This window comes from Dermacentor andersoni, chromosome 8, assembly GCF_023375885.2.
Source record: "Dermacentor andersoni chromosome 8, qqDerAnde1_hic_scaffold, whole genome shotgun sequence".
NCBI classification, from domain to species: Eukaryota; Metazoa; Arthropoda; class Arachnida; order Ixodida; family Ixodidae; genus Dermacentor; species Dermacentor andersoni.
This window is the reverse complement of record NC_092821.1, coordinates 90,406,793-90,419,689: the sequence shown is the minus strand read 5'-3', so window position 1 is coordinate 90,419,689 and position 12,897 is coordinate 90,406,793. Positions and strand designations below refer to the sequence as shown.

Sequence of the window (12,897 nt, the reverse complement as noted above, 5' to 3'; positions counted from 1 at the left end):
ACAAAATCAAAACATTATATAAATAAGAAAATCAATAAATTTTAAGGCTGTCTTCCTGCTACGTGATCCCACAAGTACACCGCCTTTTTGAAATTATGTATTTTCACTTGATTAGCGCACGCCAGCTAGGCAGAATGAGAGTGCAAATTATGGAAACAAAATATGGATTTATAGGTAACTATAGACGTGTCGTAGTACTTTGTACGCAGAACACTGTTGTTGACAAGTTTCCTATTGATTACCTGGCATCACTGCCTGCAGCCTCGCAACTTGAGTACGTCTACGCATGTGGTGTGCGGATGAAACTGTCGCATTGTTCATAGGGACACACATTACGAGAAATGATGGAGGATCTTATACATAAATGTCTAGGCCTTGAGTAGTATCATCATCATCTACACCATCAACCTTGTTACGTCCACTGCAGGGCAAAGGCCTCTGCCATACTTTTCCAACTTCCCGGGTCATGTACTAATTGTGGCCATGTTGTCCCTGCAAACTTCTTAATCTAAATCCGCCCACCTAACTTACTGCCGCCCCCTCCTACGCTTCCCTTCCCTTGGAATCCAGTCTGTAACGCTTAATGACCATCGGTTATCTACCCTCCTCATTACATGCCCTGCCCAGGCCCATTTCTTTTTCTTGATTTCAGCTCAGATGTCATTAACTCGCCTTTGTTCCCTCACCCAACCTGCTCTTTTTTTATCCCTTAAGGTTACACCTTTCATTCTTTCCATAGCTCGTTGCGTCGCCCTCAATTTAAGTAGAACCCTTTTCGTAAGCCTCCAGGTTTCTGCCCCGTACGTGAGAACTGGTAAGACACAGCTGTTATGCACTTTTCTCTTGAGAGATAATGGCAACCTGCTGTTCATGATGTGAGAATGCCTGTCAAAGGCATCCCAGCCCATTCTCATTCTTCTGATTATTTCAGTCACATGATCCGGATCCGCAGTCACTACCTGTCCTAAGTAGATGTATTCCCTTAACACTTCACGTGCCTCGTTACCTATCGTAAAATGCTGTTCTCTTCCGAGACGCTTAAACATTACTTTCGTTTTCTGCAGATAAATTTTTAGACCCACCCTCCTGCTTTGCCTCTCCAGGTCAGTGATCATGCATTGCAGTTAGCCCCCTGAGTTACTAAGCAAGGCAATATCATGAGCAAATCGCAAGTTACGAAGGTATTCTCCATTAACTCTTATCCCCAATTTTTCCCAATCCAGGTCTCTGAATACCTCCTGTAAACACACTGTGAATAGCGTTGGAGATATCGTATCTCCCTGCCTGACGCCTTTCTTTATGGGGATTTTGTTGATTTCTTTATGGAGGACTACGGCAGCCACCGTAGGATAGTATATTTATATGCAAATGGTTTTAGTGATGTTTATTTGCCCGACAAGAAAATACTAACTTGTAAATAAAACTCTTGCACTAAACACTATGCAATAATATGTTTATTCGTGATAATTAGCATAACAATTCTTCAAGGCCCAAAAGCCTTCCTAATAGTTGAAGAAGACATAAATTTAGTTTATGAACTGGTTTATGTTGCGGGAAGTGCATCTGAAGATGATTCCTTATAATATACATCGTTACAACCTTACAGTTGAGTTGCAGAAGCTCTTTAAGAGTGAGAATGTTTCAACAGCTTTTCGTCTACAAATTTGCGATGCTACCAGTTACTTTTATTGTTATGTCCAATGCTACTCCAGTTGGAAATAGAAGCATTTGTGGCTGAACGACATATGTCATGATGTTGATACACGTCTTAGTTTTAATCACTTCAACATACCTATAACCTCAAACACCTTGAGAGAGCAGCAGCAAAAGACGACCGCCTAAATAAACAAACTACATAGCTGTGCCATTCTACTACAACTGTTCATTCTTGTGACGTCACAGTCAAAGCAATCTTCTATAGTAGCAATCCTTAAGAATAAGATCAGTAGCACTGACGCACAGAAGGCAGCTGCATCACGGTTTTGTAAATGGGCTTGCACTAATTTAGTATATTGTTCCATAGTATAGTTCATTTTCTCAATTACTGTAATGGGCAAACTATGGTAGTTCATTAACTAAAAAGCTGGCCTACATGACCAGTATTGGCTTTAAATGTTCAAGGCTGTCGATTTAATGCCTCAGAGTAAGTCCTTTTCCTGCTGCTGTTCCGTTTCAATATTTATTCCGCTGGTTGATTCAGTCATTACTCCGTCAGTTCACCACAGTTTTTTTGGTACTCCTTGAATACGGGTGCTTCCTTTACATTTGCTCCATATTATCTATTTGTAACACTGACTCATATACGTCTCACTTCGGTACTAAATTTAGAAAAGCAGCCGAGGAGTATGGCTAAACGAATTTGCTGCGCTTGCTAGCGCTACAGTATGCAATATCGTTTTCCCTTCTCAAGCTTGCTTAAGTCCATTGGTTGCTCCAGTGCACATGGAAAGATATTCAACTTTTCGACGTGCTCATGGCGTATTTTGTGCACCCCTCTAATTGGGCTCCGACGCAGCATAACCTGCTCCCACACTTCACGTGGGTGTTGTTTGTCTGGCACACTTGTTTATTTTGAAATTAGTCTCCCACTTCCCAAGTGGCAGTATTTTTATAGATTTGAAAATCATCACATTTGACACTCTCGATTCCGTTGATAAACTGTTTTTGGCTCCTAGAATTAACATCTTCTTGGGGCATCAGATTTCAACTCGTTATCTACAGACATGAAAAACGATTAAATGATAATTTGATCTATGTGTCACTAGGTAATTGGAGATGAAAAAGCCTGACTCTTCGTCCGCGATTTCTTGGGTGCTTCCGCACGGTATTTCTTCGCAAGCTCAACAGGCAACATTCAGAGACCAAATTTACTTCAGTGAGCACGATGTATTTTAATGTAATAAATGATCAACTTGTGTCATGATGTCTCATTATTTTGCCCACATAATCTGCCGACGGTAACAATGATTGGTAGTAATGCTAATCACCGCCAATAATAAAAACAATGTTCTAACAACAAATCAATGATATGCAAAAAATTGCAAATCAATGATTGGCTAATCAATGATTTGCGAATTAATGATTTGCTAATGCAAATCAGTGATATGCATTAGATGTAGCAAAGCCCTAGCAACAATCTTTATTGATTTTATTATGGGAATAGCGTTTCAATGATCTAAGAATTATACAAACTGTGTTTGGCACGAGCGTAAGTATGTCGACTTTTCCTTACTGTCCTGTATAAAAAAGGTGACTGTGGAGTGGTAGTGCAGCCGTCGATGAGCCAAATTGCTAGTTGCATAATGTAGCCAGCCATCTCGAAGGGATGTATACACTACCAAAATTTTCCCATTGCCTTTTTAGGCCATCAGTACATAGGTATAAAAACAGCGTGTCAATATTTGCAATTATTATTTTTGTGCGATTGTTTAAAAAGGATTCCAGCAAAACCTACCTAAAGATATCTATGGATAATAATGTCACTAGCACTCAAGCAATGTAGACACACCAGATGGTCAGCGCAGAAATTTGTCATCGTTGAGGCGTGTGTGCTGCCGCGTTTCCTTCTAACTTATTCCTTAAGACATACTGCGCCGACTAGCGGCGTCACAGCGAAATCCGTACGTGGCGAACACGTGAATATATATTAAGGCAATATCGTCTCAAGATACAGGACACAGCTTTCATTTCGCCTGTCACCAGAGACATATTGAAGGATGTTTAGACGGGAAGTTATTGGGATCTTTATGGAATTTCACGCACTTTCTAGTGTTACCTTTCTATGCCTGGAACCGTTTTCCTGCAAACCTAGGCACAGGGATGGGTAGAACATGACTTATTGCGTAGCACATCAATTTGCTGTGTTTATGGAACTGGGTTGAAATGCAGCTGTCTTGCCAATTTGGGTTACTGGGCATGCCAATCGCTTGAACAAACCTCGGTACTACGAACTTTGAGTACTGCGTGTATGCAGTAGATATGTGCCATTCCTCAGTGAACCTGATACTAACTTCGGTCACTGAGTCGGCGTTACTAGGTTTTGTTGTGCTCCTAAATGTATCGCTGTGATGTAAACTTAATTAATTGAAAATTCGACATTGCAGTTTTCGGCGTTCTTCAGTGACGAAAAAATTATCCTTGAAAAATTATCCTTGAAAATTTATCCGCTAGTGTGGTATCGAATCCTTGGCCGTCGCTGACTTCGTGGCGGGGCAGCTATAGTGTGCAGCCTGGGCAGTGCGAGAGAGGATCCCAATTGCGTACGCGTTTCGACGTCGGCAATATGGTGTGCCACTCTATTGATTCGATTCTAATCATATATTATCAGAATTCATTGTTAGATTGATTCCATTGAATTTTATCGTTCCGTTAAGAGCCGCACATGCCAAATATCACATACACAGTCACTGTCGTTAGTGTGAAAGAGGTTTAATAAAGAGCGGAATTTAAGTACTGTCCCATACTCGTTGCTTGAAGTTGATGCATTGGTTTGTTTTCACATGGTTGCCTTAACATGGCTGCCCGACGATGTGCCCATTGGAGCATGAACTACACGTTAACCCAAGTTGGTGGAAAACGGTGAGAAGATAGAAGCAACCCACTAAGAGCGTGAATAATTCTAACAGTGCTAATGGCGAGATAAGTAGGAAAAAGAAAATATACCAACTCTTATCTTTAAATAGAAATTTCGAGCATTTTTAAATGGGGACTAATTAGCATCTATTAACTATGAAGAAAATGACAAGAAGTTGTAGCGGCAGCCAACGTTTGGACAAGTGGGCTTGACATTTGCGAGGCGACATATGACAAGTCCACTTGTCGTAACGTCGGATCCCGCTTTTACCTCGTTCTCGTTTTGGTCATGGTCTTCAATTCCATCTCACCGCCTTCCCGTGTTTTACCAAGTATATATAGAGTATTTCACGCAATTTGTGGGGTTCTTTTATTACCTCTAACCGTTTTCCCGCAAACTTAGGCAATGGGATGGGTTCTGCATGGCTCATTGGATAGCACATCGAGTGGCTGTGTTTATGGAACAACGTTCAAAAGCAACCGTCCTGCTGACCTTAGTTCCTAGGTAAGTGAAACCGTTCAATGAAACTGCTTAGTGCCAACTTGGAGCACTGGGTATATTCGAGTAGGTTTGTGCCACTCTTCAATGAACATCACGCCAACTTCGGTCACTGAATAGGTCCCACTAGGTGCCTAGTGCTCTTCAATGTATTTCTGTGATGTAAAAATTAGGCAGCTGAAAATGCGACGCTGCAATATTCCGCGCAGTTCGACGGCAAAAACAGGTGCAAGAAAATTTATCCACTGCTGCACCATCGAATGCATTACACTCGGCGATCTCCAGGTGGGGCAGCTTAAACGCGCAGCGTGTGCAGTGCGACAGAGGATCCTAGCGGCGCACACGTTTCCACAATGGCAATATCACGTGTTACTGTATTTATTCAATGCTAATTTAATATCATCCGAATTCATTGGGAGATGAATTATTTTTATTTTTTTGGTCCGTTAAGAGCGGCAAATACCCAGTGTCGCATATCCAGTAACCGTAGTTGGTGCGAAAGAGGTTTACTGAAGGGCAGAATAAAACTACTGCTCCATACTCACTGGCTGTAGTTGATTTATTGGGTCATTGTGACACGGATGCCTCAACATGGAAGCCTGATGATGTGCTCATTAGATCATGAAATACACATTGACCCAAGTTGGTAGAAACGTTCAGAATACAGAAGCAAGCAGCAAAGAGCACAAAATATCCTAAGAATGCTAATCGAGAGATCAGAAGGTCAGAAGAAAACATAAACGAGAACAAAGGGGGTTAACCGAGGGGCCCGATTTTTATTAGTCATATCATATGATATGACTTCTTATGATAGAAGAAAACATAGTCATTCGTGTATTTCAAGGGAACCTTGCATCAGGAAGGTATGATGATTAGTTTTGGTAGTTACAGCGCTATTCCTGTTTGTACGTCGACATATGTCTTCGTCATTTCGTGCTGTGTAAAAGCGCAATATCTTGCACAATTCTTGGTCCAATGATTAGTGTAGTACTCTTACGATATTACCTTGCTATATCTCTCGAACGTATGTTGATAAACTCTTCATAAAGCACTCAAAATAAATTGATGCCAAAAAATAAATAAGGTTGTTATAAAATATGCATATTTGGTTGTTTTCGTCCATATAGAAATATATGCCAGGAAATATTGTATTGAAATTTGATATAAATGGCCATTGTCTGGCCTTCCTGACTATGTAGGCATAACGCAGTGCTTCAAAACAAAGATGAGAGCTTACTCCATTTGACAATTCTGCACCATCCCTATCATCGCAATGAATCTTAAATGTTAATAGTCAATATTGCATTATGTGATATACTTACAGTGATTGGCGAATACAAATGCATATAGTGCAAATGGAGCCAAGAGCCGGATGTACATCTTTGCGAATGACTGACGTTTGGCGCCGAATAAAGGGTCCGTCTTTTACACCAGGAATCGGCAAAATTGTTTGTAGCTGCTCGTGCGTGTTCTGTGATGTAAAGACAGAATATTGACTTCCGAGAACAATAGACAAGGTTCTGTTTAGAGCGTTTGCGTATGACTTATTTAAAATTGAAAAGTAAGCCTCCTAGCTCTACTTCTCATTCGATATCCCCTAGAATGTACACTTAAAACAGTTGGACGAATCTGTATACAATGCAGATGTTCTTTGCTCTGCTTCTAAGCATTGTCCTAAGATCGCGTCATAAACGCTCAACACCAACACTATGTCTTAAAAAGAGACAATTGTTACATTGTCGCAATTGAACGAAAAGTAAAACAAGAAAGAAAGCTAGAGTTTCTCAAACGCATACTGCCTGAGGTTGCTGATGCTAGGCGAAGGCCCAGAACACGCCAGTCGAGAGAGAGCGAGGATCGCTGCGATGCATCGATGATTACTCCAAGACCCCACAGTGCGGGAGGAAAGTAGGAGCGACGCCGAGCTCGCTCTTCACCCAGGAGTTTCAACACTTCTGACGAGCGTGCGATTGACTGTGGTTTGACTCGAACCTATCGACGCTCAACATGGTTCGGTCTGTCGAGAAACGTGCACAGGGCATGTGTGTGCTGTGAGACATCTTCCTGGAGGCCAGCGACAACGACGAGATGTGGCTGTGTAGGACCCATTCAAGAAACGGTCTTACGCGGGAAGGTGCCGCAGTTCAGCGTGACAAACCGCAACAAGTATCCACCCAAGCCAGCCTGACTACCGCATTTGAACGAGGTGGACGAACGTATGGTAACCCCTCGAATACTGTTCATGAAAATTCGACGACTAACGCATGGCTATGGTCAATACGGCTTACGGGAACATGTGATAAACGTTCCCATAGACGCCCCAGAAACACTGGAGGTTAAATTAGCAGCAGCCAAGTTACAACCTTATTAGCAGCCAAGTTACACCCTAGCAGTAGCCGGAATAGCCCCTAATCGATCAGCTTCGCTGTTTCAAACCTCGCGCGATGTAGTGCGTTCTTGCCAGTTCTCTTTCTTTCTTTTTTCACTGCCGGGATGTGCATCCGAATAACACACCACACAAGGTCACGGTCTGCAGAGGTCTCTTCTGTAGCGAATCGAGAAAGCTATGCTAATCGAGAAAAAGCACCTGCCAGTGGTCAACCACAGACGCGACGTGTACTTACCGTGCATAGGTAACCATGTAGGAAGATATTAAAGAACGAGTTAGGCTGCTTAATCTGGGAACTAGCGATCGGAAGTAAGTATTAGGTTTTAAGTGCCTTGTACTATAGAGAATTGTAAATCTATTGGAGCTCTTCTTAGTGCCCTATGTATGGATATTGTCACGTGGTAGTGACGTATAAAGAACACAGTAGCAATACTGTGAAAGACGAAATGAACTTTTATCAGGCCAACCTGTGCCCACAAATACCGGCTTCACTTAAAGAACGGCGACAGCGGCGAACACAGTCGGCGATCGTCAAAATTTGATCAGTGGGTCAAGCGCGTCGGCTTTTATACATCAGTCGTCAAATGTTGCAGGGTAATCCCTGGGACCCGCGTGCCTTCCATAAAGCTCTATATTAATCGGCTCGCGCACACCATCGATCACATTCCAGAAACTTCCGATACATGCACGCGCGTCTTGCGCTGCGCGATAACATCTTTTAGGCGGCAGAATGTTGGTCACCCTCGATGACGTCTTCTAAGTCAGCGGGTGTTTCGGTCCCGACGAAAATAATAATGCTGGAGCGTGGCGGGACGCTAACTTTATCTTCGAGCACAGTGAAGGCGTGGTGACTACGAGAACTCTACGACGGTATCGCTTGATTTTCTAACAATGTCATCAATTTCGACGTCAGCTCGATCATTGCGCCGCGTTGGTTCAGAAAGTCCATGCGGAGAATGACGTCTCGTAAACACCGTTGGAGGATAATGAAGGTGGTAGGGTAAGTCGGGTCATGAACGGTAATTGTTTTTTAGTCGGCGTAATTTGAGTCGGCGTAATGAAGTGTCCTCTAGCGGTGCGAATTTGAGGGCCTTCCCATGCAGTTTTAACTTTCTTCAACTGGGTGGCGATTTGTCCACTGATTATGAATTAATCGGCCCCTGTTACCACTAAGGCGGCGACTGCGCGGTCGTCGAGAAGCAGGTCGAGATCGGTGGTTCTTTGTCTTGCGTTGCAGTTAGGCCTTGGCGTCAGATCACGGCTGCGTCGCGTTGACCTGTCGCTGGTTCGTGGCGTCGTCAGGCGGTCATTCGTCTGCGTATTTTTGCTTCCAGACTTCGTCGGGACGGCGTGTCCTAATTTCGTCGAGGTAGTCTCTTCGCAGGCTTCGTAGGCGGCGGAGGATCTTTGTCAGTTTGACGAGCAGCAACCGCACCTTCATCGGTTGCTGCTTTTAGTTTTCCAAATATGGGCTCGCAGAGCGGCCTCGGGCTGTGCCAGTGTATGGAAGGCGCTGTGGCCACAGGTAGTGGCGTGGTGATGGCGAACGGAACGGTTCTCCAGAGCTCCACTGAGTAGCGGCGAGGCAGTAGGCGATATCGCGAGGGCGCTCACCTTGCTGCAAGCGCGGAGCGTTGGCGGTGAACCCTCGTAGTCTCATTTCACGGTATTGGCCCGGCGGTAGACATGTCCGGCTTCCCCGTAGTTATAGCAGAGCGGGCGGTGGTTGGGGGCGCGCCAAATGTCCGTCTTCCTCGGGTGGCTGCGCTGGGCGACGCGCGGGTGTGCTGGAAGCGATTCGGCGGTGGACGACGGAATTGTGGCGTTATAGCGTCCTCGCGTTGTCGCGGAGTGGGACCTTGACGATGGGCGAAGGCGGCGTAAGTCATCGCTTCCGGCACGGGCAGAGGCGATCGGGGCTGCACTTCGATAACGCCCAGTGATCGTCGAAGTGGGCCCTTTACGAAGTCATTGACTAAGGACAAGGGTTGCGACGAAGGAAACATCTTGCGCAGATCTTCGCGCACAATGACCCTGATGGTCTCTTGGAGGTCACCGGAGCCCAGTGCTTGGATGGCGCACTGCGGCGTGAGCACTTGGCAGTTATATTGCCTAGTGCGGTTTTCTAGAGTTTTCTCAATCGTCGTTGCCTTTGTCAAGAACTCAGTTATAACTTCAGTGGGTTGCGGAACAGTCCGGCGAAAAGTTCTTGCTTTATGCCTCGCATCAAGAAGCGCACTTTTTTGTCTTCGGAAATTTCTGGGTCGGCTTACCGGAACAGGCTTGTCATATCCTCGGTGAAGATCGGTATTGTCTCCTTCGGTAGATGTATTTAGGCTTCTAGCATAGCTTCAGCCCTTTCCTTGCGCACGACGCTTGTAAGTGTCCGCAGGAAGCCGCTATGAAACCGGTCCCATGTTGTCAAGCTCGACTCCCAGTTCTCAAACCATGTTCTGCAGGCGTCTTCTAAGGCGAAGTTATACATGCCGCAGCTTCTCGCCGGAGTCCCGGTTGTTGAAAGACGCGATTCGTTCATAGATCTCCAACCAGGATTCTGGGTCTTCAGAGAATGATCCATGGAAAGTCGGTGGCTCGTTAGGCTGTTGCAGAAGGATGGGTTGCGCTGCCTCTGCCATTTGGGTTGCCTTGGTCACAATCTTTTTGGTCTTCTCAGGTAGAAGTCCATGCAACGGGGACAGCTGTTTTAGCCGGCGGCTCGCTCGATGGTCGGAGGCTACGTTGGTGTTCTCTTTGTGGTCCGGGCTTGGAACACGGCTTGTCGGGGGCGTCCGGTACATGAACTAAAAGCACCTCTACGAGATGTCACGTGGTAGTGGCGTATAGAGAACACAATTGCAACACTTAGAAAGACGAAACTAACATGTATTGGGTGAACTTGTGCCCACAAAGCAGGCTACACTTAAACAACGGTGACAGTGGCGAACACAGTCGGCGACCGTGAAAATCTGATCAGCAGGTCAAGCGAGGCAGCTTTTATATATCAGTCGTCGAATGTTCCAGAGTAATTGCTAAGACCCACGTGTCTTCCACAAAGTTCTACATCATTCTCGTCGCGCACAAATGCAATCACACTACGCAAGGTTCGGTCACAGACAGCGCATGGAACCATCGATAACATTCGAGACACTTCCGATACATGGAGGCGCGTCTTGCGCTGTGCGATAACATTAGTTAGGCGTTGAAACGTGGTCGCCCGATAAACAAGTAGATGAGTCAATATATTGTTTGTGTCTGAAGAGACCGTAAGTCTCCCGTCTCTGGCCGCGCCGATCTATACGAGAGAAGAGAGGATAAATAAATGCTAAAGAACTTTAGAGATGGTTTTGACTCTGTGGATGGTTCTGACTCAGTGCTCCATGCCATCGTAGCTAGAAAGTTTACCCAGTTCAGCATGTCAAACGGAGTTCAGAATTCCAAAGCTAAAGAAACGGGAAAAGGGAAAAAGAAAACAAAATAGATTTCCGAGGTTACTCTAGAGCCACTGGCTGCTAACGCTAAGGGCCCAGCGTTGTCTGCCTAGTGTCGCCTGTTGCTGCAGGTATGACGAAAGCCTTTGTTTCTATCTTTCTTTTTTAAGCTGAAGAACAGGTTAAGCTACTGAATTTGGCACTATCGATCGGAAGTAAGTATTAGGTTTTAAATACCCTTTGCTCTAAAGAAATGTAAACCTGTCGGAGTGCTTTTCACTTCCACATGTACAGATATATTGTTTATTTGTCTCGGAAGAGACCGCTGATCTCCCGTCTCTGGACACGCTGCGCTACGCGGGAGAAAAGAGCATAAATAAATGCTAAAGAACTTTACAGGTGGTTTTGACTGCGTAGTTTTGAAGCGCACGCAACCAGGCGACCATGAAGATGTTCAGAGACACTGGAAAATTTCGACAAGCCTATTATCTTAAGCAACAACAATACAGAACAGCGCTCAAACGCGAACGCCAGGATTTCTTGATTATTAGTCTTAACGCTGATTGTACAGAGATTATTCTTCAATGCTCCATCATATCGTAGTTAGAAAGTGTAACTAGTTCAGAATTCTAAACGGAGACGACAAAGAGAAAGAAACAGCAAAAGGGGAAAATGGAATTCCGAGCTTACCCTAGAGCATCTAGCCCCTCACGCTAAGGGCACACCACTGTCTGCCTAGTGTCACCTGTCGCTGCAGGTATGAAGAAGGGCTTTTTATCTTACTTTAGTTTTTTTTTTTGCTGACGCTATGTGCATCCAAATAACACACCACACACGGTCACGATCTACAGAGGTCTTTTCTGGAGCGAATCGAGAAAGCTATGCTAGTCAAGACAAAACACCTGTCAGTGATCAATCACAGACGCGACGTGTACTGTCCGCGCGGAGACAACCGTGTCTGAAGATCTTAAGAACACGTTAAGCTGCTGAATCTGAGAGCTATCGATGTGAAGTAAGTATTAAGTTGTAAATACGTTTTGCTATCAAGAATTTTAAATATATCAGAGTGCTTCTCACTGCCATATATATGGATATATTGTTTGTCTCGGAATCGAGCGCTAATCTCCCACCTATGGCCGCGCCGAGCTATGCGAGAGAAGAGAGCATAAATAAATGCTAAAGAACTCTACAGATTGTTACGACTACGTCGTTTTGAACCGCACGCGACCAAGCGACGGTGAATATGTTCAGAGACACTGCACAATTTCGGCAAGCTCGGTATTGGATGCAGAAAACGACACTGAACAACGCTCAAACGCGAACTGCAGGATTTCATGATTTTCAGTCTTAAATAATAATTACGGGGTTTTATGTTCCGAAACCACTTTCTGATTATGAGTGACGTCGTTGTGGAGGACTGCGGAAATTTCGACCACCTGGGGTTCTTTAACGTGCACCTAAATCTAAGTACACAGGTGTTTGCGCATTTCGCCCCCATCTAAATGCGGCCAACGTGGCCGGGATTCGATCCCGCGACCTCGTGCTCAGCAGCCTAACACCATAGCCACTTAGGAACCACGGCGAGTAGTCGTAATGATTACTGCATAGAGATTATTCTTCAGCTCTTCACACCATTGGAGCTAGAAATTTTTAGTACAGAATTACAAACGAAGAAAACAAAACGAGCGAAACAGTAAAACGGGAAAAGAAAAAGCAATAGATTTCCAATCTTACTGGTGACGGTGAAAGGATTGGTTGTCGACGGCTCCACTGAGTGGCGGCGAGGTAGTCGGCGATGTCACGTGAGCGTTCAACTTGCTGTGGGCGCGTTTGGTTGACGGCGAACCCTGGCAGTCCAATCTCTTGGTAAGGACATCGGCGGTAGACATCACCAGCTTCTCGGGAATCATAGCGATGCGGACGGTGGTGTGGGACGCGCCAAACGTCAGTCTTCCTTGGAGTGCTGCGCGGACCGATGGGTTGGCGTGCTAGCAGCGGCGCTGGTGGAC

The 12,897-nt window shown here is 45.0% G+C and overlaps 1 protein-coding gene across 1 annotated transcript in view; it reads right to left on the bottom strand.

The window, feature by feature from the left end:
* Window positions 1-11,911, bottom strand: part of LOC129385407 (uncharacterized) — a 168,761-nt gene extending 156,850 nt beyond the window's left edge. The window contains exons 1-2 of the mRNA XM_055072048.2: window positions 11,579-11,911; window positions 6,394-6,542 (exon numbers count right to left, since the gene is read on the bottom strand). Of these exons, the coding sequence (XP_054928023.1) occupies window positions 6,394-6,451 (58 nt within the window). The 5' untranslated portion in view covers window positions 6,452-6,542; window positions 11,579-11,911. The remainder of the gene's footprint in view (window positions 1-6,393; window positions 6,543-11,578) is intronic.
* Between the last annotated feature and the right edge of the window lie 986 nt (window positions 11,912-12,897).